Raw genomic sequence first — 24,301 nt, 5'->3', positions numbered from 1 at the left:
GTGCTCTCTCCTCCAGCCTTGTGTGTTCCTCTGCCCTCTAAAGCTTTTTGTGATGACTCCAGGCTTCTTCATACATAATTCAGATACGTACCAGCCTGTGAAAAATCGTGCCTACCTGCAAAGATACTTAAGAAGGAACTTTGTTTGCTGTAACATCCTCTAATACATTCAGGTATTTCCAGTAGTGAAAAGGTGAAGAAGTGTATTTATGTGTCAGAAGGCTGAAAACTGAAGAGATATCTGTGGATTAGATATGCAAAAATACGAAAATATTTATGAATTTTACTTTGCATAGAGTTGATAGCCTATTATTGCTTATGTGCTAAGGACAGTTCAATGAAATCGAAGTGGAATACTTCCAAGTATTCCAGATCAAATTGATCTAAGCGGTTTTTTTTTTCTTTTTAAAACTGAGCAAATAAGATGGCAGACTTCTCATACAACTTTTTCAGTTGCGTAGGGTGCAAAGTAGTTTATAAATTTGTTCATAAAAGGCACAGTAGTGTAACGCTGTGACCATTTGCTAAGTTCTTAAGGGGCTGTGGAATGCTCTGAAGACTCTAAAGTGAACCAAAAGCAATCTAGATGTATTTTTGGTTTAAAGTGGTGTAAAAGCTTCCTCTGTCCACTGTTTTGCAGTTAAAAACAAAACAAAACAAAACAAACAACAAAAAAACAAACAGAAAAAAACCCAACCCACATCCTAAAACCAACCAATGAGCCAAAACTCTGCAAAACCTTCCTCTAGATACAGCTTAGGGACAATGAAAAGAATGCATTCATGTTTTAAATAATTCAAAATTGAATGGTAATAATCAATAAAATAAGTCATAAGTTTAACTTTAAGAGCTCCTGTTCTTTCCAAATATAAAATAATGAAGAAAAAAAAACATTTTTGTAAATTCAGATTTTAAAATATTGACCCTTTCCCGAATAACTGAGGTGCACAAATTTTGGCCAAAGTTTTCTATTTTTCCATTGGAAAATGTTGAATTTTTGATAAACCTGAATTTCAAGAAACCTTTATACTTGTACTGATTCCAAACTGAATAATTTAGTTAAAAAAAAAAAAATCCTAATCTCTCTGGTTAAAATGTAGATCACAGTAATTAATGATGTTTACTTTAAACCTTTCCTCACTTTCCGTAGTTAAAGACAGAAGTATGGAGAGTACTGTGGAACATGTTGTACGCCGGTTGATGAAAGGCAGCACAGCCAGCAGTGTCTGATAGCAGTCACGTAATACGTTGCACATTTGTGCTATTATGATATTACATATACAATGTGTATATTACATTATCCAATGTTTCCCAGGAGTGCTTACAAATATTTATTGATAAATCCTGAAAACAAGAAAGTTTTCTTTCAGCCTGCAGAAGGGAAGGCTCCGGGGTGATCTTATAGCAGCCTTCCAGTACTTAAAGGAGACCTACAGGAAAGCTGGAGAGGGACTTTTTACAAGGGCGTGTAGTGATAGGACAAGGGGCAATGGCTTTAAACTGCAAGAGGGCAGATTTAGATTAGATATAAGGAAGAAATTTTTCACTCAGAGGGTGGTGAGGCACTGGACCAGGTTGTCCAGAGAAGTTGTAGGTGCCCCATCCCTGGAAGTGTTCAAGGCCAGGTTGGATGAGGCTTTGGGAAACCTGGTGTAGTGGAGGGTTTCCCTACCCATGGCAGGGGGTTGGAACTAGATGATCTTGGAGGTCCCTTCCAACCCAAACCCTTCTATGATTCATATTTATTAATAACCTGGTCCATAGATGGAATAGGGCATTAATTTATAGGAGTCGAAACATGTAGCCATACTATGACCTTTTTTATTAGTAAGGCTTTGGCTTAAACTTTGGCTGAAAACTAGTCAATAGGTATCAGAAACAAAGTTCAGGTAAAATGATACTTTGGAGAAATCTCGTGAAGTGCTATCTGTCTTTGAGCACCCAAATTCATTTTTAGAGATGTGGCCCTGGTGACGCACCCAGTGGTGCCCAAAGTCTAATTTCTGAGTAGGAACCAGAACAAAGTAACAGACCAAACTGCTTGTGCTCCGCTGTGAACAAAGTAACCACCATAAAAAACATTGCCTGAGACTTGTTCTTTTTTTTTACAGAGATCTATAGAAAGGCTTGAAATAAACCTCAGAACGAGTAACCTTGAACAGTAAGGGCTGTGTGGAGACCACTAAATTCATGTAATTTATGGCTTCACCTTGGAGGGTGAAAAACACCTGCTATGTTTTCTTCCCTTTCAGCAGAAGCCACCCTTTTGAGCAACAATGTGTTATCTCTATTGATGGTATGCAACTTGAAGTGGAATATGAAACATCCCAGGCGATCAATATGAGCTGCTCTAATCTTTTAGATTACAGCTGAGCTCCAGAGATATTTACAGAAAAGCTTCAGTTACACTTGGACTCATCGGCTCATGAAGCTGAATGTGAACTTGGCTCCCTAGCAGTCTGTCAAGGCTGTCTTGTGAAGTGTCAGTCATGTGGGGAAGCTGCAGACTCCTGCAACAGGGAAAGAGCACTAGGCTCACAAAAACACAGCGAGAAATAAAAGACCAGAGAAATGGAGGCCAGTAGAAACAGCAAACCAGAAGCCAAATGAGGCTTACGTAAGACTTGCTTTGACTTTCATACATGCAAATGGGAACAGTTATTGGGAAAGTAACTGTTGTGTGTGCAAAGTACTACCCTGTTTGCACAGGTGGCGTGTGGACAGCTCTGTTGTGGCTTCAGGTATTCAGAAAGCGGGTAGATTTTTCATTACCCTTCTAGTGTAAGCATGGTACAAAATGAGTCCCACTTGGGACAGAAGGTGGGACAGAAGAGAGTGAAAAATGAAGTTTCCACTCTGCCAATCATCATTCCTATCTGGTTGATAAAGCAGTCCAATAAACTTGCTGGGGAGAGAAGTTAGCTTTTTATCCTAAAAAATAAAGCAAACCAAAAAAAAGTCCAAGAGGAAAAAAAAAAAAAAAAGAGCATATGGTGATATGGTGGATTTTTTTTTTTTTTTAATTATCTCCCACTGTCAAGAAAAGCACAACAGAACAAGCATAAGGCAAAATGTTGTCGAACTACTCCAAATGTACCAGTGGCTATTACAATTGGCAGGTACACCTCAAGGCAAGTATTTCCTTTCTCCATTAGAGAAGGTCTTCCTTGACAAGCTCTTTACTGATTTCTTGCTGATTTGACTTCAGGCGTGCCTTGCCTGGCATTTGCCAGCCATTCCCATCAATATTTGTTGTTTTCATCGGTGGGCTTTCTACGGACTAAGAATAGGGCTTCTCCACCAGTGTTCCCCTCCCACATGGTAGGAGGTTTAGCTAGAGGTTTATGATACTGAGCAAAAGGCTTGTGGCGCAGGGTCAAGGTTGCTTTTCTTGTCATTGAAGTTAAACTGGTGATAGGCTCTCCTCAATAACACATGCTTCTAAGTTTGATTTTTTTTTTTTTTCCAAAGGGTTACCATTGACTGTGAGCTGCTTTGTAGCATCTCTTGCTTTTCAGTTAGCATCACTTTAAAAGTTCATTTGAAACAATGTGTAAAATGTTCTAGCAACTCATGTTTGTTTATTCCTGTTCTTTAGGGCGACTGTGTCTTGTGAATTAAACACGGTAGATTCTAGCATTCATTTCAGATTGTAAAACCTGCCTGTGCAATGTGAGAAGTGAGGCTGTCATAGCGTACCGATACACTGCGATCCAAACCAGCCACATTAATATTCTTACTGTTTGTCATTGGAGATACGCCAATTCCCATATGTATTTATCCATGTTCCAGAGTGCCCTTGCAATCTCCTGACTGCTTTTCACAAGTGCTTGGTGGCTTATCCTTTTTCCTCAGCACACTACAGAGAAATAACTCTACGTGTTCAAATTGGGGGAGAAAAATGTGTTTAGGATAACTAGAATTTAGCACACAGTACAAATTAAACCCAGATGATGGGATTCTCTCCTTTGCTCCCCAACATTTACATTAGGATTAATATTTTAAAACAGGAACCTTTTGCATTGCAATAAGGATTAACAGTTGTTTTAAATTTCTTTTTCCTTAAACTTGACAGGGATTTTTTTTTATAATTAATTAATTGGATATGCTGGTAATAATTAAGATTTTGGGTTTTGTATTGTGAGTGTCCTACTTGTACAGTGAAAATGTTTTTAAAAGTGAAACAGTTAAGGATTTTTCTTGGTCAGAAAGCTGTGGCTTTGTGTATTTCTTGGCTGAGATGTTTTTTTAATGCTGCTTCAGATTGACTCGTTTCGTTTTCTGCTAACAATTAATTATGACTATTTCAGACTTGTAATACAGTATTGATATTGCAGTCATTTGCCTTTTTGCAACTAAGTTGATCAGCTTTTGAGTTCTTAATTTCTGACATACACATATGGTGCTTTTTTTCTTATCAAAGTGGCTATTGTCAGCATGTTTATGTCTTACAGCTAGTATCCTACAGCAAAATTATGATAATGGGTTATAATTTGATGGGACATCATCACTGAAGATTTTGAAGGAGGGGTGAATTTGTGGATTTGGAGTTTGGTGTTTTTTTTGTAAAGGTCTGTTCCTCAGCGCACACTTGACCATAATGATGGAAAAGCCTTTGTTCTTCAAATTATTCTTTTTACAGTCACTTATCCATGATGGGTGCTGTTTATCAGTATCCAAACATTTTTCTTTTTTGGAAGTACTGTACACATCTTAGCTCTCTTTTTACTTAGCTAACAGAATCTTTGCAAGAGCTTCTGAGAGATCTTCCAGTGCAGCTTCAAATTATTAATAAAAATCAACTGTGACAATAAATGTAGACTGTTCCCATCTCTTAACATTTCTAAATGTATAGCTGTATGCATTCTAACCTACTGCTAGGTATCAGTGTCAAGAAGATACAGATGAACTGCAGATTGTCTTTTTCATCTACTCAGACTGCTTTGATAAGACATGTCAGCAACCTTACAGGTGACCTGTTTATTGATCAGGATGTTAAGCATTTGAACAGGCTTCTCTGAAGCGAAGCATTGAGGTTTTTCACTCTGCCCACCAAAAAAAAATCATTTTTAAGTCACCGGTATAGTGAGGATTAAGCTTTAACAACCTCCAGGGTTGATAAATCAAGAGTTTATGCATATATGGTCTGCGTTGTGCTACAGTCAAGTCTTATCCTTTCAAATAGTCTGGTCCCTATTCCTCAAACAGTTTATGGGCTAACTAAGTGGGAATTAAAGCAATTGCAGGCAAAGTAGAAGATAGTCCTTTTATAGTCTATCCAGCCTGATGGGTAGACTATATAAATAAACTGTAAATAGACTGTAAGGTTTTGTTGAGCGTGAAGACCAGAACGCATGAGAGCCTGCACTTGGTAGGACAAAAGATCCATCTCGCCTGGTTTCTTGCTTCCAATAGCCAGGTGCCTGAGAAAGCATGTAAGAACACTGCAAGAGCATAGTGGTCCTTCCCCTCCATAATGTTCAGGTTTTGAGGAATTTGAAGCTTGTCGATTGCAGAGGTTTTGCATTTGTGTTTAACAGCATTAGGTGAGCTTTATTCTATTGTTCTAGATATTTGAATCTCAAGGAAACTTGTTTCAGATGGAAATGTACTGCCATTTCTTTCTGAATAGGAAAGTCAGAGTTGCAATTGTCATCATACCTATGACATGGTTATCAGTTCTTTCCATCTGAACAGGATGGAGTGGAGTGGGAGTGTGGTTTTGCTTCAGGAAGTTAACATTTAAATGGACCTAAGCTGGTTTGGATGTTAATACATCACTGAGATAAATGGTATGGAGGAGAGTTTATTTCTTTTCTGCTAGGATGCTGGCAGGAGAGTGTGCTCTGTAATTGATTAACAGGGCACAGTACATTGACTTATATGGGAAAAGCTATTATATCTCAGTAACAGGAAGGTATATATGATTCTGGTTTTAGTAAGTAAAAAATTGGATTCTGCAGGAAATAACTAAAACTGCTGAAAGAATGAAAGGTTCCCAAGGATTTTTTTTTTCTCTTAAATCTATAGTATAACAGCATTTCATGTTATGAAAGAAGTTTAAATAGTGCAATATATTTAGTAGAACTTTCATACAGGGCTAGAAATATTGGCTTATGTAAGCAGTCTTTTAACTTTTTGGTCTATTGGACGTAGAGTCATGAGTTATTGATGAGATTTAATATCTTTTTTAACATCTATTTGTTTGAAGTATAATCCGCACACATTTATGGTGAATTTCCTATATTTTGAAGCCTAAACGATCAGGCAGATTTAGGACTGTGTGTTTATTTTTTAAACAATGAGAAAGTGAGGTATTTTGAGTTTTATTCTTTAGCTTACTAGCTGGTCTCCCAAGACAAGCCTAGGAAGTGAATGCAGTGAAGGAAAACTTTATTAACTTTGGGTCGTGTCCCCACCCCGTCCTCAGTTTGGCAATTCCAATCCAACTAAGAAAGAATCATGGAATCATAGAATGGTTCTAAGAGAGCAGAGGTTCAGACTCAATGCTTCAAAAGCACATATATGCCAAATGAAGCACGTACGTGACTGTGTGTAAAAATTGTGGCCGCAGTGGCAAATAGAGCGACACTCCCTAAGGGATTTGATTGTCAGTTTTGGACTATGTCAGGCTTCTCTGTCTTATTCTTTTGAATCCATGAGGATGGATTAGTGAAGCAGAGAGACAAAGCAAGCTATAGAGAGGGACAATGATTTAGAAGCTAGTACTGTTTCCAAATAAGTTTTTCCATATTTCTTTTTAAGTAGCTTCATCAATAGTAGCAACAATACAGTTGCTGTCAAAATAAAAAGAGATTTTCTCAGTAGCTACTGGGATAAATGAAGGCATAGAAGTTCTGATGAGCTTCTACTATTTGGAGACGTGGGTTTTTTTACCTGTCATGTTGTTTCTGAACACATAGTCTAAAATTCAGGTTTTTGTTTGTTTTTTTTGTTGTTGTTGCTGAAATTAAGGTTTTGCTCACATTTTATCATTTTTTAAAAATATTTTAGTTGTGATTTAGGATAGCTCTTTTGTTTCACAAGTCTTTTTAGAATGTTATGACCAATAGTCTCCTGTTCTACTCAGTAATTAATCAAATTGCATCAGTAGCAAACATTTTTGTAGCTAGATCTTTCTATTCCTAATACTCTTGTATCAATCTGCAGGTTTTTCTCCCCACCTCACCCCCATATCCTAGTATGGAACTATGGGTGGGGGAAAAAATCCTATAAATCCAACAATTTACTTTAAAAAAATACATTAAAAAGCTGTCTCAAATATATATTTTATCCAATGGCTTTTATCAATATGGAAGGAACGCAGAGTCATATGCTATATGACAGAAAGCTTCTGTACACATCCTCATATCCATTCCTCTGGTGTTACCACTGGGCATTCGATAAAGTAAGTCCTGTGTGTCTTACTTGGAGTTCCAGAAAGTAGGCTGACTCTCAAGGAGCCTTACCTGATACTGATAGTGTCTTTCTTTTTTACATCATAACTCATAATGTATGAAAAAAGACATACTTTTACTCTGTGTGTATGTATAGGTTAATAAATATTTCTATTTCTGTATGTATGCATACACATATGTAGAAGCTTTTTAAAAAGTCCACTTCTCCAGTGTAACTAGCTGGTTAATTTCATTTTTCTTTATGACTGATTTTTAAAAGTAGTTGATGAGGAAATGCAGGGGGGAGAAAAACAGGAAAACGAACAAAGGTGCATGTTCAATATTAGCTCTCATTAGATATATTGTTTCCTTAACAGTAAATGTCTTGTAAGAGAAAGCATAGAAAAAAGTGTTCTGGTTTTAAATGTTTTATTCCACTTTTACCTAGACAACAGAATTAATGACAAATGAATTCAAATCTCTAGCTAGGTAATACTAATAATGAAGCAGAAGTGAGAGCAGTTTCCTATCGGCCTTTAAGTTGAAAACCTGCTTTTATGAACTACCAAAAATACACTCTAAATGAAGAAATTAATGAGAAAAACTTTGTCAAGTAACTCTGCCTTTCTGTGATTATGACATTTAGGGCAGACATTTTAGCGAGTACTTTGATCTGCCGCTCATTTCTGTTCTTAAGCTCTAACCTTGTCCTGCTTTGACTGAGATAGTAGCAGCCTGGCACTCGAACTCCTAAAACGTAGACCCTTGCCCCATGCCGTACCCCTGCTGCTAGAGAGAGGGCCAGTGCCGCCCTGGTGTGCTGCGTGGGTGGTGGGATGCGAGCAGAAGGCCCTGCGCCCATCCAGCTGCAGCCTTCTGACCAAACCTGCTGTAGGGCTGCAGCCCAAGCAGGGGAAGGAGGGAGGAGGGGAATCAATCCTTCTGTTTGATGGTATGAACCATTTATCTTCCCTTGTCAAAATTCTATCATTAAATAGTGTGGTAGTGAACTTTAAAGTCGTCGGGATTGTCCTTTAATTCAGTTCCAAGCCCTTTACTCTTGCCTGGGCTTTTATGCTGGTATGGATTTTGTTTTCTCCCTTAACAAACTCTCAGAGATCTGTGAAGGAAGCTTATTTATTTTGTTGAATGTCAAAGTACTGATTCATGAACTAATGTTCTGTGTTTCAGTTTCTATTGCTTTGTAAGGCATTTTATTTTTCATTACATGAGACTGGAAATTTTAGGAGACATGCATTATAAATGACTTGATTCACTCACAATCCCTTAAAGTTCCTCTTTTGAGGGTAGGATTAATTCAGTCTCCATGTGTGATCCAGTCGGACCAAATCACAGTTTTCCCGTTGTCCCAAAACCGTGTGGTGTGGCTGAGCGTTACGCATGCCGCCTGTCAGGGGGAGCCCAACGCTCTCTAGATACATAGTCTGAGGGCATTTCCACTTAGGGCAGGGCAGGTGTTAAAGATTAGTCAAGCTGACTGGTGTGGGTCACCTTTATTTTCCTGCTGAGGTAGGTTGTAGCTGAAATGTGAATGAGTAATTTAACCCACGTATTTCACCTATCTGCTGAAATAGCTGAGGAAAAACTAGAACAAAAGGCACTACATTAACTATCTAAGTATTTGAAAAATCAAAAGTCAGTTCTCTTTATTCTAATTTACATAACTTCATACAACAGCAGGGGATTTGTTTTAAACTTTTTTTATTCATTAGAAAGGCAAAGATTCTGATTTTGTTTTTCTTTCATCTTAGATGCTAATACCAAGTTAATCTTCTTTATACTGAGTAAAATAGAAGTGAAGTGCTCAAATGGATTATAGAGATTATATTTTAAAAAAAGATGGTTATTTTTTTTCAGTAAATCGGTAATATGTGATAATTCATAGGCATTTATTCATGTACCCTAATTTATTTTGGTTTTTTAAAATATCAGGTTATCAGCACTTTTATTACAGAACTGAAAGTTTATATCTTATCTACTTCTTATGAAGCTTTCATGCTAATACTTTTCTTTAGCACTACATTTTTATGACACCAAGAACATTCCAGATATATCAGGGCAGGCTTTTTTGTTCATTTGTAAAATCCCTAAGGAGAGTAGTGGCCCATAGTTAGGCATTACCGTTACCTAATATTACCTAATTTTGTCCTAACTTTGTCGAAGTCTTTATTTTCTCATGTCAGGCTGCGTCCCTATGTGTGTGTGTTGTATTTGTTTGTTTATGGGTTTTCCTGTGGGTTTGGGGCTGGGCTTTTTGCGTGGCTGCGTTTTTTTTGTTGGCTTTTTTTGATTTCCTTTTTTTTTTTTTTACTGAAATGTTGGGATGTAGCCACATGCATTTCACATGTACAGGGATAACAAGGCTGTGTTATTACTCAAAAGAAAAATAAAGTGCACATTACCCCTTAAAATATATAGGAATGATGAACAGCATGAAGTGAATCTGTTTCCTTGTGTTTCAGAAAAGTGCGATGAACCTCTGGTTTCAGCATTACCCCACTCCTCCTTCAGCAGTTCATCTTCTATGACAAGCAGCTATGTGCCAGGGTATGCCAAGTTAAACAAGAGAGGAGGTAAGGGACGCTCTCTACCTTAACGTTCAGATACTTCAAGAAAAAAAGATGAGTGTTATTTTCAATATGCTTTTTTAAATGCTTTTTATGTATAACATTATTGCTTATGTTTGTTTTAACAAAGTTTTAGCTGTCTGACAGGCTGTTTTTGTAAATGCAATAAATTTCTCTTTCATTGTATGTGACAGTAATTGCACTCCATTGCACTGCAGGGAGAAATACACTACTAATAACACGTAGCAGCATGGGCCAAGCGCCTGATGTCGATGGAGTAGTACCATAGGGTTGTATAATTGACTTCAGTTAAAAGGGCATAGCTGTGTTCATCAGGTAAATGAACATTTGCAAGGTCATTGTTGCTGGAGCAAAACTAAACAGCTTTGATCTGCTTTGTTGATTTAACTTGTTTCCCACCTTAGCAATGGCTGCTGTCGTTCAGCTTTTTCTAGCGCCACAGGAACTTTGCCTTTTGCCTGTGTTTCTGTAATGCCATGAGCTGTTGTACACAGGTAAAAAAAACACCTCACTTTTGGTGGTTGGAAGAGCAAGTTTGATAATCTGCCTGGTCTAACTGTATTCTCAGGGCTAGGCAAATTTATGTCATGTTCTGAAGACAAATCTTTACCTTCATCCATAAGAATTTTCATAGATTTCCTTGATATATCTAGATTTCTCTCTATATATAGTTTTGATATTGATATCTAAATTAATTTCACAGGAATGCTACATCTAAACATGGAAATTTAGATTAACAGAAAATTAGTATTCTGAATACTATTGATTTTTGTTTTCTAAATAGTATCAATCTAAAAGTCCTAAAATCTAAAATGTCACATGTTCTTGGGGAATTAGGTTATGATTCAATAACAAAATTTTAGCTTCTTCCCAAAAAACGTGTCAAAGCTGTAATGAATTGACTTAGCGAACGTAGAATTAAGAAATACTTTAACTTCAGGGAGGGAGAAGAGAGACCAAGTGACTATAGCGCCACAGTCTTGTAAGTCCTGAAGATCTATAATAATGGCCACCAGACTTGGAGAAGGTTGGCTTATTTGCATTGCTGTTCTATTTTTCCTGCTCCTGCAGGAACTATGTTGCTCCCGCCTAGATACCGTACTCTGCCTCCTCAAAAAAACAAAAGACATTGTAACGAAAGTGATAATCTTTTGTCTTTGAGTGTTTGTAAACAACATCTGAAATACTCTCAAATGATGGAACAGTTTGAGATTAAAAACAGAATTTGTGGCATCAAAACTATAGACCAGGCTGCCCATGTTCTCCACCTGTTTTTTTAATACTACTGTTCGTGCTGTTTCTGAGTCAGGAAAAAAAAAAAAAAAACAGCTTAGGAGCAAAGCCATGAATTTACTCTTAGCTTAATTGTAATCTTAATCAAAGATTAATTATTGATCTAACTGTTATTACAAAAAAAGAAAGACAGAAAAGATACTGTTAGAGAGAAATGTCTCAGTAATAAACCAAACTATATATGCATACTTCTCTGTGTCTATCGCTTTCCCTGGTGTTACATTCTTTGTCACAACTCCTCTGAGTTTTGTAGTGGATGTCTCTGGCTGGGGTGGGGGCTATGGTGCGTTGTCAGTGTCCCAGACTCTTTACTGGGAGGAGGACGTATTTCAGTGACAACATTAACACGGCAGGTTCAGCTTGAAGTTAATTGTATGCGTTTTCAGGAAATGGGGTGAGGTGAGCTGCACCATGAGGGGGACCAAGCTGGAGACATGTGCAACTCTCATGCAAGTGATGCCCTGGCTGCCGGAGTACCATCCCCTGTCCACAGGCAGGGTGGGCAGTGCTGGTGGCACCAGAAGATTCTGCAGTTTTCTGGAGGTCATTGCACAGGAAGGAATGAGCCAGGTTGAATGTTGAGTCAGAAAGCTCAATCCACTAATGGGGAAGAAATGGGACTGGGCATGGATATACCTAGGACATGGCTCAGGTAGGGCCTGAGGAACTGTAATGAGGCCCACGAGCAGGGGGACTGTCCCCAGTGGGACTGGACACAGCAATCATGGCCTGTTGGTACCCTCAGGGACCTGACATTGATCTTCATTTGTTAGTCTGAAATTCCATATATCTGAATTATCTGTACATGTATGTTTTACATGTGGAGGATTCTTGTTCTTTGATCTCTTTTTCTCTTGTTTTTTTTTTTGTTCTCTAAAATCAGCCTTAGCCAGCTCCCAAAGTTGCTCTTTTTAATGACTAGTAATTGATCTGGTGAGTTGCTTATAACCCTGCTCCTTCTGGTACCATCCTGTGCTTTCAATACCTCTGCTGTCATCCCATGATCGTAGTCCTCTACACTACATTTTAATCCTACAGTAATAGTTTATTCACTGCAGAATATCTGCTTTAGGTACAGAAACGTATCAAAATTGTTATACTGACAGTCACTAGCTCGTGGAAGTACAAAGCTAAGTTAGAAGTAAAACAAGAGTAGACTGTTACCTGGTTGTTAGAGAATTACTATTACAACTAAACAAGCCAAGCAGGAGCTGAAGACTAGCTTAGAGAGAACGTGACTGACAAGCTGTAGTTCTACGGCCATGCAGAGTTGATGCCAAGCCTGTGGCCTGTCAGTAGCATTGGCAATTTCTTTGGTTTTAGGCCTGCAGACTACTAGATAACACTGTTTATTGCTTCAGAAAATTAGAAGATGACTTCTGAATGAGAATAGATACTATTTTATGCTGACTTTGTGATTTTACTTCAGTTGCCTTTATTTTATTACAAGCTTTTTAGTAATTCTCAGTCTTTCTATTGGATTAGGTCTGAACATGGGTTTTGATGGGCTGTTGAGTCACTTAATTTGTGTTTTCAACTGTTCATTGTCCAGATGAAAGAAGTTTAGGAACAGTTCGATTCTAAACCACTGCTCATCATTTAGGTTGAATTCTGCGGTATCTCATCATAGTTATGTTCATTTGCATTCTGTTTCCTGTTCTACAACATAAAAATCGCTTTAATAAAACAAAGCTTTGCATCAGCTTCGTGGACAGGATCTTCAAATTGATTTTTAGATACCTATTTATCCTTTTAGTTTATTAGACTACTTAATCTTTTTTAAGTAAAAGGCAAATCAGACAAATGAAATCTATATTTTTTTCTTAGAATTAAAGAAATTTACCCTCCTCTTTCTTACCCTTATCGTCACTACAGTGCATTCTTTTAATGATGTTTCTTTAGCAACATGGATCTAAAGTGCTGTCATTAATCAAACATTTGCTTAATTTCCTCTATCAAAAGGTCTTTTGAAATTTAGTTGCATCTCTTTGCTTAAATAGTGATTTCTCTAGACTGTTGTCATCCATCTCCTTATACCTGTGAAGCTTCTGTATGTGCGTTATCTGATTTTGCTTTCCTAATTCTAGTGCCAGTAAAAGTACCGCAGAGTTCAGGAATGTGTTTGACATGGGAACTCGGCCTTTGTTGTGTTTATGCTTCTGCTTCTACAAATGACGGAAAATAGAACAGTTTTAATGCTGAGTTATTTTACAACACCACGGAATTACAGATATTGCTAATAAAACCAGTAATGAGGGAATCCAATTTTTTTTTTTCCCTCTCCAAAGAGTCATTATCAGCTAATAGGTTCCCAAATCAAATGTGCTATTTAAACCACACTGTGCTCAAGTCATTAAATTGAAAGAACTCCCCCTCCTCTAGCCCCAGACCCTTTAAATTAAGGAAATACACATTTGAAAATTCTAGTCTCCAACCCAATTATATTTTTCTTTGCCGTTTTCATCGCACTTCACTCTAGACTGGAAAATACTTTGGCAGAATAGATAGTGTATTTTATTCTATTGATTAAGACACTGATTTATTGAACAGTCATATAGTTTTTAATAAGGTTGCAGTTGTGACTGTAGTTGTTCTGGCTCAGTTTCCTGCTATAAATGTTGCAACTGGAAGGATGCACATCAAAGATTTTAATATTTTCATAGGTTTGTAGGAGGTTCAAAAACAAGCATCCACAAGTTCGTTTCTAATGTTATTATCACTTTGTTCACAAATCCCATAACTAGTGATCTGGGCAAACAGAACTTAAACTTCATGGAATAGCATTGATCTGGAAACCAAGCATCCAGGATGTATCTTTAGGGTATTTTGCCTTCTCACTATGTGAGAATATGTCACATTTTCCACAGCTGTCTACTCAGAGCCCTGTAAGCCTTTGCTGACTTAGATTAGTACATATACTTTGTTCAAAGGAAACACAGATTTGATGGACAGAGTGTAACTTGATTAGAAAAGTTAATGTCTCCAAATCTGTTTACTTCATGCTTCATGTTCTTCTGTGTTGTCCCTTCTTCCTGTTCTGATCCTTATTTCTTGTTAAGGTAAGCAGAGAAAAGTATCTTGAGTATATTTTTTTTTGGGAAGGGGTGTGGGGGGTAGGGAAGAGTTATTTTTAATTAAAGGAAAAATTGCTAATTGTAGAAACAAATATTCAGTGGTTACCTGCAGATTTGTCAGTCTCTTGCAAATGCATACCGAAATGTTCAAAAAAATTGAAGCCCCATTTTCTATGTCAGTGAGTCACTTTGATTTATATAATTGTTACAACTGTGAATCTGTGTTTCCACAGTTGCAAAGAGCCAGAGGCCTGGGGATGGAATGCATGCGTGCTTTTCACACCAGCTGTCTCTCCCAGTGATCCCCAAAGCACTCCAACTGTCTCATGGGCTGCCTTCTCTCTTCAGCCTTCCTGGGTGCTTTCAATCATAGCAGCTGTGACAAGCAAGAAAAATGCTTTCATTTTACTATTGTGGAAAGATGTAGGGAACCAGCAGACCCCGGAAAATGTAGACTGTTGTCTTTTTTTCTCTTTGCCAGCAAAGGAAGGGGGTTCTTACCGACACGTTTCAATGGAGTTGATGCTGGGTGAAGCAATTACTGCTATCCCTGTCATGCCTCCCAAGAAAGGGAGGTGAAGAACCTTTGAAACTTTAGGTATGGCAAAACTTATGTGGAGACTGGAATGATGCAATGAATCGTATACTGAAAGTAGGTTTGGGGAAGGTAGAGTGTGGTGACTCTTGACTTCTGGTAAAGCCTTACAAGCAAAAACTTGGACTTAAAAAGCTAAATGGCACTAAATTGCGAACTCCTCAGACAAAGATTGCTATAGTCAAATTCTGTCAAATTATCCTTTTTAAAGCAAGATAATTTCTCATTTAAAATAACTAAGTCTTAGCACTATACTGTATCGTGGTATTTTTTCATATTTTTTTAATTATAAAAATACTAGTGTGTTGTTCAGTGCCAGTATAAGAAAGGTATAGATTATTTTTGAAATGTCTGTAGCTTGTATGAGAAAACAGAGCACTGCAGGAGAGGAGAAATGTGCATGACTTTTCTTTTTTGTTCCTGTCACCATCACTTTTATCTAAATATATGGAAGCATTGTTAAACCTTTGAATACTATAAAATCTTAAAACTATATACTTTGGACTCACTTCTTAAAAAGTATTTTGAATATTCTCTCAGTTATCAGCTCACATTCTGTACTTATGTAAACCAAACATTTCTAAGTGTATTAAATGATTCAGTGTAGCATTTGGAGAAACATGAGAATCTGTTATCTTTTAAAAAGATATTGAATTTACCTTTTCAAAGCTACTGACACAGAAGTCATTCACGTTGGCACATAAATATATGCCATCGAGTAATTGACAGCGCTGTAGCACGCTTTAACTAAAGTCTAGTTAGCAGCCTTGCTAAAAAGATTTCAGAGTTCCTTTCATTTTTGTCATACCTATTCTGCGAAAGTAGTCCATATTGCTACCACCTTACTAACTAAAGTGGCTTTAATTAGCTCATTCTAGATCTTTTTAAAAATCTATCTACAGTAGCTTTTGCACATGTGATGTCAAGGTTATAAGGTCTAACTTCTTACGACCTGCCATCAGTAGAATCAATAGACTGTATCACATCATAAGGAGGATTCTTAGCACACGTTTGATATAATGCATTATCAATCTTCCTTTTAATGGTTCCCAAGCTGTTGGACCTTACACTTCTCACTAGTACAAGAATTAATGCTTCCCATCATCCACCTCATACTGTTTTAATTTAGGGAAGAAATTCTACATTATTTCAACATAATGTAATGTTATATAATTGGAAACTGCTTGAAACTGAGCAGAGTCTCAGAATTTCAGAAATAATCCCAGCAGACAGTGAAAGTATGAAGGTCATAATGAATCTTTGGATGTATGGAAATTATCTTTTGTGCAGTGGAATAAAGAAAAAGAAATTTGGCATCCAGGGCTCTCTTTGAAGTCCAGTGTTAAGAGGGAATCTGAAGCTGCCAACAAAATTGATAATGGAATATGAGAGGAAGTTCCTGTAGAACAGTTAATGTTCAAAAAGCAGTCCTTCTATCACTGCTATGTAACTGCTGTCTAGACTTTCATTTTGCTTTTTAATGAGGGTGCTAACCTTGATCTGTTATTGGAACTATTGATATGTCTATAAAACAAGCATCGGAAATTTTAAGTGTTGGCATCGGTATAATTGAGACAGTATGTATTTTCTCTGTGGACTTTTAAATTTTGGCTTCTGGGTGAAAGACGCAAGAACTTGAGAAGGAATGGTGGGGAGGTAGGGGAAGGGCTCTTTACATTAGTGATGGGTGATAGAACAAGAGGAAATGGGTATAAGATTAGTCAGGGGAGATTCAGGTTGGATTTTAGGAAGTATTTCTTCCCTGAAAGGGTTGGCAGCCACTGGAATAGGCTGCCCAGGGAGGTGGTTGAGTCCCCATCCCTGGATGTGTTTAAGAATAGGGTGGATGATCTACTTAGCGATATGGTTTAATGGGGATTAGGGGCGGTTGGACTGGATGATCTCTAAGGTCTTTTCCAACCTAGAAATCTATGAATCTATGAACTTACCTGTAATGAGATATGATTCTTTATTCCCCAAATCATTCCCAGTAAGTCAATCGGATCTGTTCTACAACAGATTTTATAGAATTGGGATCAGAATGGTTTGAATTGGAAGGGACCTTAAACATCACCTAGTTCCAAACCCCTTCCTCCAGATCAGGTTGCTCAGAGCCTTATCCAACCTGGCCTTGAACACTTCCAGGGATGCGGCATCCACAGCTTCTCTGGGCAACCTGTTCCAGTGCCTCACCATCCTCAGAGTCAAGAATTTCTTCCTTATATCCAATCTAAATCTCCCCTCTTTCAGTTTAAAACCATTGCCCCTTGTCCTATCACTGCATGCCTTTGTAAAAAGTTACTCTCCAGTTTTCCTGTAGGACCCCTTTAGGTATTGGAAGGCTGCTGGAAGAAGGTCTCCCCAGAGCTTGCTTTTCTCCAGGCTGAACAACCCCAACTCTCTCAGCCTGTCCTTATGTAGTTTTCCTTTTCACAAAGTGAAGATAAAAGGGATAGTTTGTGTCAGCCTGGATTCTGTGAGCTATTTGGGTGTGTCCCTTCATGGGACTTGCCAGAAATTTAGTTTGAGTGTGAGTCTCAATATTAGGAGGTGCTCACTCTGCATTAACATTGTCCAAATAGGGACAGTGGGGAGCTAGTGTGCTGTAATTAACACGCTGTAGATTGTCACCTTTAATACTGCAATCTCCTTATGTTGGCAAGACTTTTGGGCACACTGAGAATACCTGTATGCAACATAACTCATTATATTTTGATTAAAACCCTCTTAGAGGAAAGTTATTGTAGAATTCCCAGTGGTTTGTAAATTCACAGCCCAGGTTACAAAATGGTGTCTTTTCCAAGTAGATAAGCACTTAAGGGTAATGGATAGAGTAGCATAATAAATGGTAAAAAACATGAGAAAATGACTCCTTGGGTCCAGAAGGAGGGCCACGAAGATGATCCGAGGGCTGGAGCACCTCTGCTATGCAGACAGACTGAGAGAGTTGGGGTTGTTCAGCCTGGAGAAGAGAAGGCTCCGGGGTGATCTTATAGCAGCTTTCCAGTACTTAAAGGGGGCCTACAGGAAAGCTGGAGAGGAACTTTTTACAAGGGCGTGTAGTGATAGGACAAGGGGCAATGGCTTTAAACTGCAAGAGGGCAGATTTCTATTAGATATAAGGAAGAAATTTTTCACTCAGAGGGTGGTGAGGCACTGGAACAGGTTGCCCAGAGAAGTTGTAGGTGCCCCATCCCTGGAAGTGTTCAAGGCCAGGTTGGATGAGGCTTCGAGCAACCTGGTCTAGTGGTGGGTTTCCCTGCCCATGGCAGGGGAGTTGGAACTAGATGATCTTTGGGGTCCCTTCCAACCCAAATCCTTCTATGATTCTATGAGTAGTATCATCCATTTAGCCTTTGTCTGTCTGTAAAAGACTTCTTGCTGAGTAGGAATTTATAAATAATTAAAATGCAGTTCCTTTTAAATAAATAAATGACCAGCCATTCCCTTTTTCTAAGTATGTGCTTTAGATAAATGCACATTGTACAATCCAATACAGTTTATTTGCTGAAACTGTGCTGTGTAATAGATAGTTGATCAAATTAGGTGATTAGAAGACAGGGCAAATTAAATGTTGCTACCTTTATTTATATATAATTATTTAATAATTACTTTTCATTTAAAAAAAAAGAAAACGAGTTATCCATGACTGCAAAAAAGTAATCTCTAGTGATTTGTTTATTAATGCAACCTTAAAAACACTTTTACACTGCACATAGCATTCCTTGTGCTGCACACAGTATAAACAATAGTATTTCTGGAATGTTTTAGAGAGACTAGAAGTAACTGATGGTTTTGATTTCGATTTTTTTTTCCCGTTAATTTATTTATTTTTTATTTACTTTAAGATGTAGCTTCTTCAGGAACCCTTTTATCTGTAAGGGTCAATGAAAACACTTCCATTTTATTAGTTAACCTTTGGTACTATTCCTAATGAAATTTTTGTTTAACACTAACTTCAGTCTCTGGGTTTTTTCTTCTTGTAAAATCTATAAATAATTCAGGCTCAGCTCATCATCTGTGAGTTCTTTTGGAGCTAGAAAGAAAAGTTATGTAGGAAAGGCATTTGTCCCCTCACGGCTGTTATTTCATGGTCAGATATTATTGCTGAATTCATATAATTTTCTGTAGGTCTTTATCTGCCTTGCATCCTATCACGTAATCAATTTTGCTTATTCCTCACCTTCAAATAAATAGCTAGGCACCCTGGTTTGCTTTGTAATGCAACTCACTTCAACTTCATGAGTGCTTGTATCTCTGTTTTGAAGACAGTAGTGATTGCCACTCAGTTGACCTTAGCATTTGTATTCTGTGCTTCAGTGATCTGGCCCTAATGAAACACTTTTCATAAATATCTACATTGTGTAGAAGGAATTCTTAAAGATACAAATAAAAATGTTTGCACTAGCTCGTTCCTCTGAAACCACAGGGTCTTTCAGTCTCTGGAGCAATATATGGAGCATTAGGAAACAAAATATGCATTGCAAGGAGATAGCAGAATTTATCAAGGGGCACGAAAAAGAAGAATCAAAAGGGGGGAAAAATTGCCAATGTACATCCAGGTCAGACTGATGCATTGAAAAAGTAATTTCAAAAAAAGAAAAACGTCACCATATTAATTCAAAACACAATCCAAGAAAGTCTGTGGAAAGTAAAGCTAAAATAATTGGATTAAAATAAAGCATCATTAGCTTAAGTTAATCTGCCATAGCCTGACAAATACAGAAAGCATGACTGTTTTTTCCAGTTCATAACTGATTTGTTAATTAAAGTGTTCAGAATACCAAATTGACTTATTTAAATAATACATGTCTAGGTGGGGAGGAGGAAAGAGAATAATACTGAGCTCTCTCTTAAACTTTGTGTGTAAAACTTTTCTACAGCAATTGTTTGCAGAGGCAGCAGTTCCAAGTCCAGCTGGAGACATAAGGAAAATTGGGCTGCTGTCTAGGGCCACAGACAGATAGGGACAGCAGATCTGCCCTGGCTCTGCTGAGCAGCTAGTTTTTTCCAGATAAAGCTCAACTTAGTTCATTAATTTTTTCTGAAGCTAATGAACAGCTGACTCTGGCAGGAAAGTGGCTGTGGTGGTGGCAGCCTCCCAGACAGCCAGACTGGATCCATATATCACAGATATACTTTTCCCATATCCTTAGAGACCGGTGCAGCTCTGACTGTTTATCCTGAGTAGCCAAATTCAGTGCTCTTGGCTATCCCAAAAACCCAGAGTTTAATTTGAAGGTTTCTTGAGCAGCATTGGGACATAAATGTGCAGATAGTTAAGACATTTGTTTAGATGTTCTTATTAGCTTCATCTCTATGCTATCTTGAAAAGACAAACCTGATTAGCTCTCCATCTCCACTCAGAATGCTTGCGTTTTTGTTTGCATTCGAGCAGGAGCTAATGGCTCAAACATGGCTCAAAAAAGTTTATCCTTGAGCTTTATATGAGGTATAATATAGTTGGTCTTTCTCTTTCTTACTGTTTGCAGTCAGCTGCTTCAAATTTCACTCAGATGTGCCACACGCATATGTTAAAAGTTCTCACATTTTTCCTATATGTATTTGTGTTGCTTTTATTTGGTATGTGTTTCAGAAGCATTCATCAAGTTGATGTTCACAGGAGCGTCGCCAGTACATGGAGATGTTAGTATTGGTTGGATGATGTATAGGTGTTAGTGCAAGAAGAGCGCTGCCACGGGCAGGTTATTGCTTGCATAAAGACAGTTTTTCACAGAAGGACATCAATTCTTGTAAACCAGGCACTAAGTTATATAATCAATCCATTTAAAGATTGTTGACACTACCTCTGGTGTCTAATTTCAATTCTTAAAACAGGGACTGGAGTTTTATTGTATTTTAAAAATTGGCACGCTTTATTAATTTTTAGAGTTAATATAAAGGGTGAGACTTTGAAAAACACACGGTAATGACACATTAGAGTTCTTCTTGATGCCTCTTCAACCCAGTGCTTCACAAGGAACTTGCCTACACTGGAGTTGACACATTTAACAAGCAAATTAGAAAACTTTGTATTTTTCAGACAATGGAGCTACTGTGTTTGCACACATCAATGGGAACAATGGAGATTAAAAAAACCTTGATATAGCAAAAATGGCCAACCTGTTTTGACAGGTCCGGTACATTTAGGAGTAGCAGAAGCTGACAGTTTAGATATCCTAGCCTAAGTTATATCTACAGATACCTTCAAACTAAGATGTAGAGAAGTGTGAGATTCAACTGTGTTGTGGTTTAGGCCAATCCGGCAACTAAACTCCACATGACCGCTCTCTCACTCCTTCTCCAGTGAAATGGAGAGGAGAAATATATAATAAAGGGACTGAGGGTCAAGACAAGAACATAGAGGGAGCACCCACCAACCATGGTCCCGGGCAAAACAGACTCGACTTTCTTAAAACAAAACAATTTAGTAACAGTTGCTTAAAAAAAGACAAAGGGAAACAAAACCGGTTACTTGAGAGGATAAAGAGAAAATAAGGCCAGATCTTAAAAACAACACCTCCCCACCCCACTTTCCTTTTGTTCCCAGCTCTCCCTCCCCCCCAGCAGCACAGGGGACAGGGAATGGGGGAATGCAGGTCAGTTCATCCATGTTGTTACTGCTGCTGCTTTCTTAAAGGAAGAGGGGTCCTTACACCGTTTTCCCTTGCCCCAGTGGATCCCCTACCCACGAGGAAAATCCACAAACTTCTCCAGCGTGAGTCCTGCCCGCAGGATGCAATCCTTCCCCATCGGATCGCTCCGGTGTGGGCTTTACCACAGACTCGGATTCTTAGGGAGTTGTGGCCACTCGCTTCGGCGTGGGTCATCCCACGGACTCTAGATGCCTCACAACCTCGTCATGCATCCCATACTCCATTATTAACAGGTACTAGTCGTGCATCCCATGCTCCACAACCTCTCTCAGGCTCAGGCATCTCTTCCCCAACGTGAGCTTCTCCACGGGCTGCGAGTGGGTCCCTGCTCTAGCGAGTCCATTCCTGGCTGCAGGGAGGCCGCCTGCCGTCTCGCCACCGGTTGCAGGGGAAACTCAGCTCCAGCACACCTCGTCCCGTTCCATCTTCACTGACCTGGTGTCTGTGTGGCCGTTTCTCTCAGCTCTTAGTCCTCTCTGGGTGAACTCAGCTGAGCGGGCACCCTGGGAGTGGGGCGCTCCTCAAGTTCCCCAGGCGGCTCCATCACCGCCATCTTGAGCGGGGGCGCCAGCCCGGCGCAGGCAGCCGCCCGGCCGGGGTCCAGGGTGCAAAGGCGGCTCCCTCCTCCCCTCTCCTCACTCCTGGGCAAATGGCCAACCTTTTTTGACAGGTCCAGTACGTTTAGGAGTAGCAGAAGCTGACAGTTTAGATATCCCAGCCAAAGTTGTATCTACAGATACTTCAAACTAAGATATAGAGAAGTGTGAGATTCAACTGGAATCGAGGCAAAGATGTGAATGTACAGAAAACACACTGTCAGTTGCTTCCAAGGTAGATGCCTCTTGTCAGACACTGAGTGTTTCACCCTCTCCTGCACACAAAATGCAGGTTTTCTGTACACAGATGGGTGTAGTGCAACTGGTAGATAGCTTCTTTGAGCACAGCTAGAGCACTGCCTTTCCCAAAGAAGTCATAAGCAAGCATAAATGCTAGTAGAAATGGAAGCTATTTGGCTACCATTATTACCTCCTAGTACAGTAATATGCTGAAAGAGAGAAAAGGAATAATGTGATAAAATGAGGCTATTTGCTGCAGGATGAGAGAGTGCAGCCATTACTCATGTTTCAGCTTTCACAATTAGAGTATTCACAAGCAAATTTGAACTACACGCTAAGAGACACAACATTAATACTAATTTTTCTATATGGGAGTTATTGCGTAAGTCACAAAAAAGTACCTCTGGATCTCGAAGAGTCTGACTTAGCATCCAATCCCGTGTCATAGATTTGCTGTTGATTTCACTTTGTTCTATTTCATTTTGTTAGGTCAAACTATTTTTTAACCAGTTTGTGTGTAAGACTCGTTTTAACATTGATAAAAATTACTCTCATTTGAAGGAAAAAATGTGCATCAGCTCATGCTGAACAAGATCACTTACTTTAGAAAGCTTCGGCTTTATGCAAGCCTTGTATAGCCAGGTAAAGGTGGAAAGAAAAAAAGTGAACGATGGAGTGTTGTTCCATTGGAGAGCTCAGCGCTTTTTGAATAAGAGAAAATCCTTCCCTTGAGTAAGAGAGAGATTTATTTTCCTTTACTAAGTTATCACTGGAGCTGAGATTTGAGTCAGCTTTGTGCAGAATGGCATCTGACTATAACAGTGCAGGGTGAGAAACTGTTGGTGTAATTAAGAAGCAACAGTTTAGTTATGCTGATCCAGATGTTAAAAAAAAACAAAACCAAGAGCTGTTATACTATTTGTGTTCTTCTCTGTATGGAGATTTGTTGTGCTGAAGGCCAGCTAAAAACCAAGCAACTCTGAGAAGAAACGTCAATAGTAGTTTAACCCTTTCCTCCCACTCTCTGCCCTGTTTTTTTTTTCCATCTGAAGTGTTCCTTTTGTTTAGCAGTGATATATTGTTCACGTAGAATACTATTGTTCTCTGTTGGACATCTTTGGTAGTTTGTTGGCCAACTAAGAAACAATTGAATATCAATAATGATCGATTGTCTCTTCAGAGCCCTAAACTTTTCTGACTTCTTCTAGGTCAGATACATATTTCTTTTAGGACAGGCTTAATTTCTTTGCGACAAAACGTGATCAAACGGTCAATTTTCCAAGTCACTCAACCTTAGATAAATTTTTTCTACTGAGATTCGTGGGGCTGTATATTTGATAAGCAGTGGGGAAAAAAGAAAAAAGCTTGAAAAGCTGCATTTTAGATGTCTTTGCTTTTCAGTATTGACTACCATGAAATTTAGCATTCCTGCTGGGCTTTTAGGCCTCTTACTCCCAGTAAGCTAATTCTGCTTTGGTTAAGAAAGTTGTCAGAAATGATCTGATGTTTGTAAGGATCAAAGGGTCTTACAGTATGTCTAAATAGGCACTTGACTGTGTCTATTAACTACATAATATGTATAGATCAGGCATGAGTAGCTGAAAGTTATCTTACAGGCATCCCTGTCTTCTTAGCTTGTGATAGGAACATGACCTAGTTTTGTGTGAAGAATCAGGTGACATTGGGCAATGTTGTAAAAGAGGAGTAAACAGGATTGTTGCTGAGCAAAACAGAGTATTGTGCTTTTGCTGGGAAGGAAATATTGTTGGGTGTAGCATAGTGCTGCAATGAGAGGGCTTTGGCTTACATTCTGCCAAATGTAGAATGCATAGAAATTAGATG

General features: G+C 38.5%; 1 protein-coding gene across 1 annotated transcript in view; it reads left to right on the top strand.

Annotated features, from left to right (window-relative positions):
* CNTNAP2 (contactin associated protein 2) overlaps positions 1-24,301 on the top strand; it is a 1,148,354-nt gene that overhangs the window by 349,488 nt on the left and 774,565 nt on the right. Inside the window, exon 2 of the mRNA XM_086615189.1 lies at positions 9,880-9,990. Coding sequence (XP_086471315.1) covers positions 9,880-9,990 — 111 coding nt within the window. The remainder of the gene's footprint in view (positions 1-9,879; positions 9,991-24,301) is intronic.

This window comes from Tauraco erythrolophus, chromosome 7 (assembly GCF_009769465.1).
Source record: "Tauraco erythrolophus isolate bTauEry1 chromosome 7, bTauEry1.pri, whole genome shotgun sequence".
NCBI classification, from domain to species: Eukaryota; Metazoa; Chordata; class Aves; order Musophagiformes; family Musophagidae; genus Tauraco; species Tauraco erythrolophus.
Note: the sequence above shows the minus strand (reverse complement) of the source record. Positions and strands in the feature narration are given on the sequence as shown.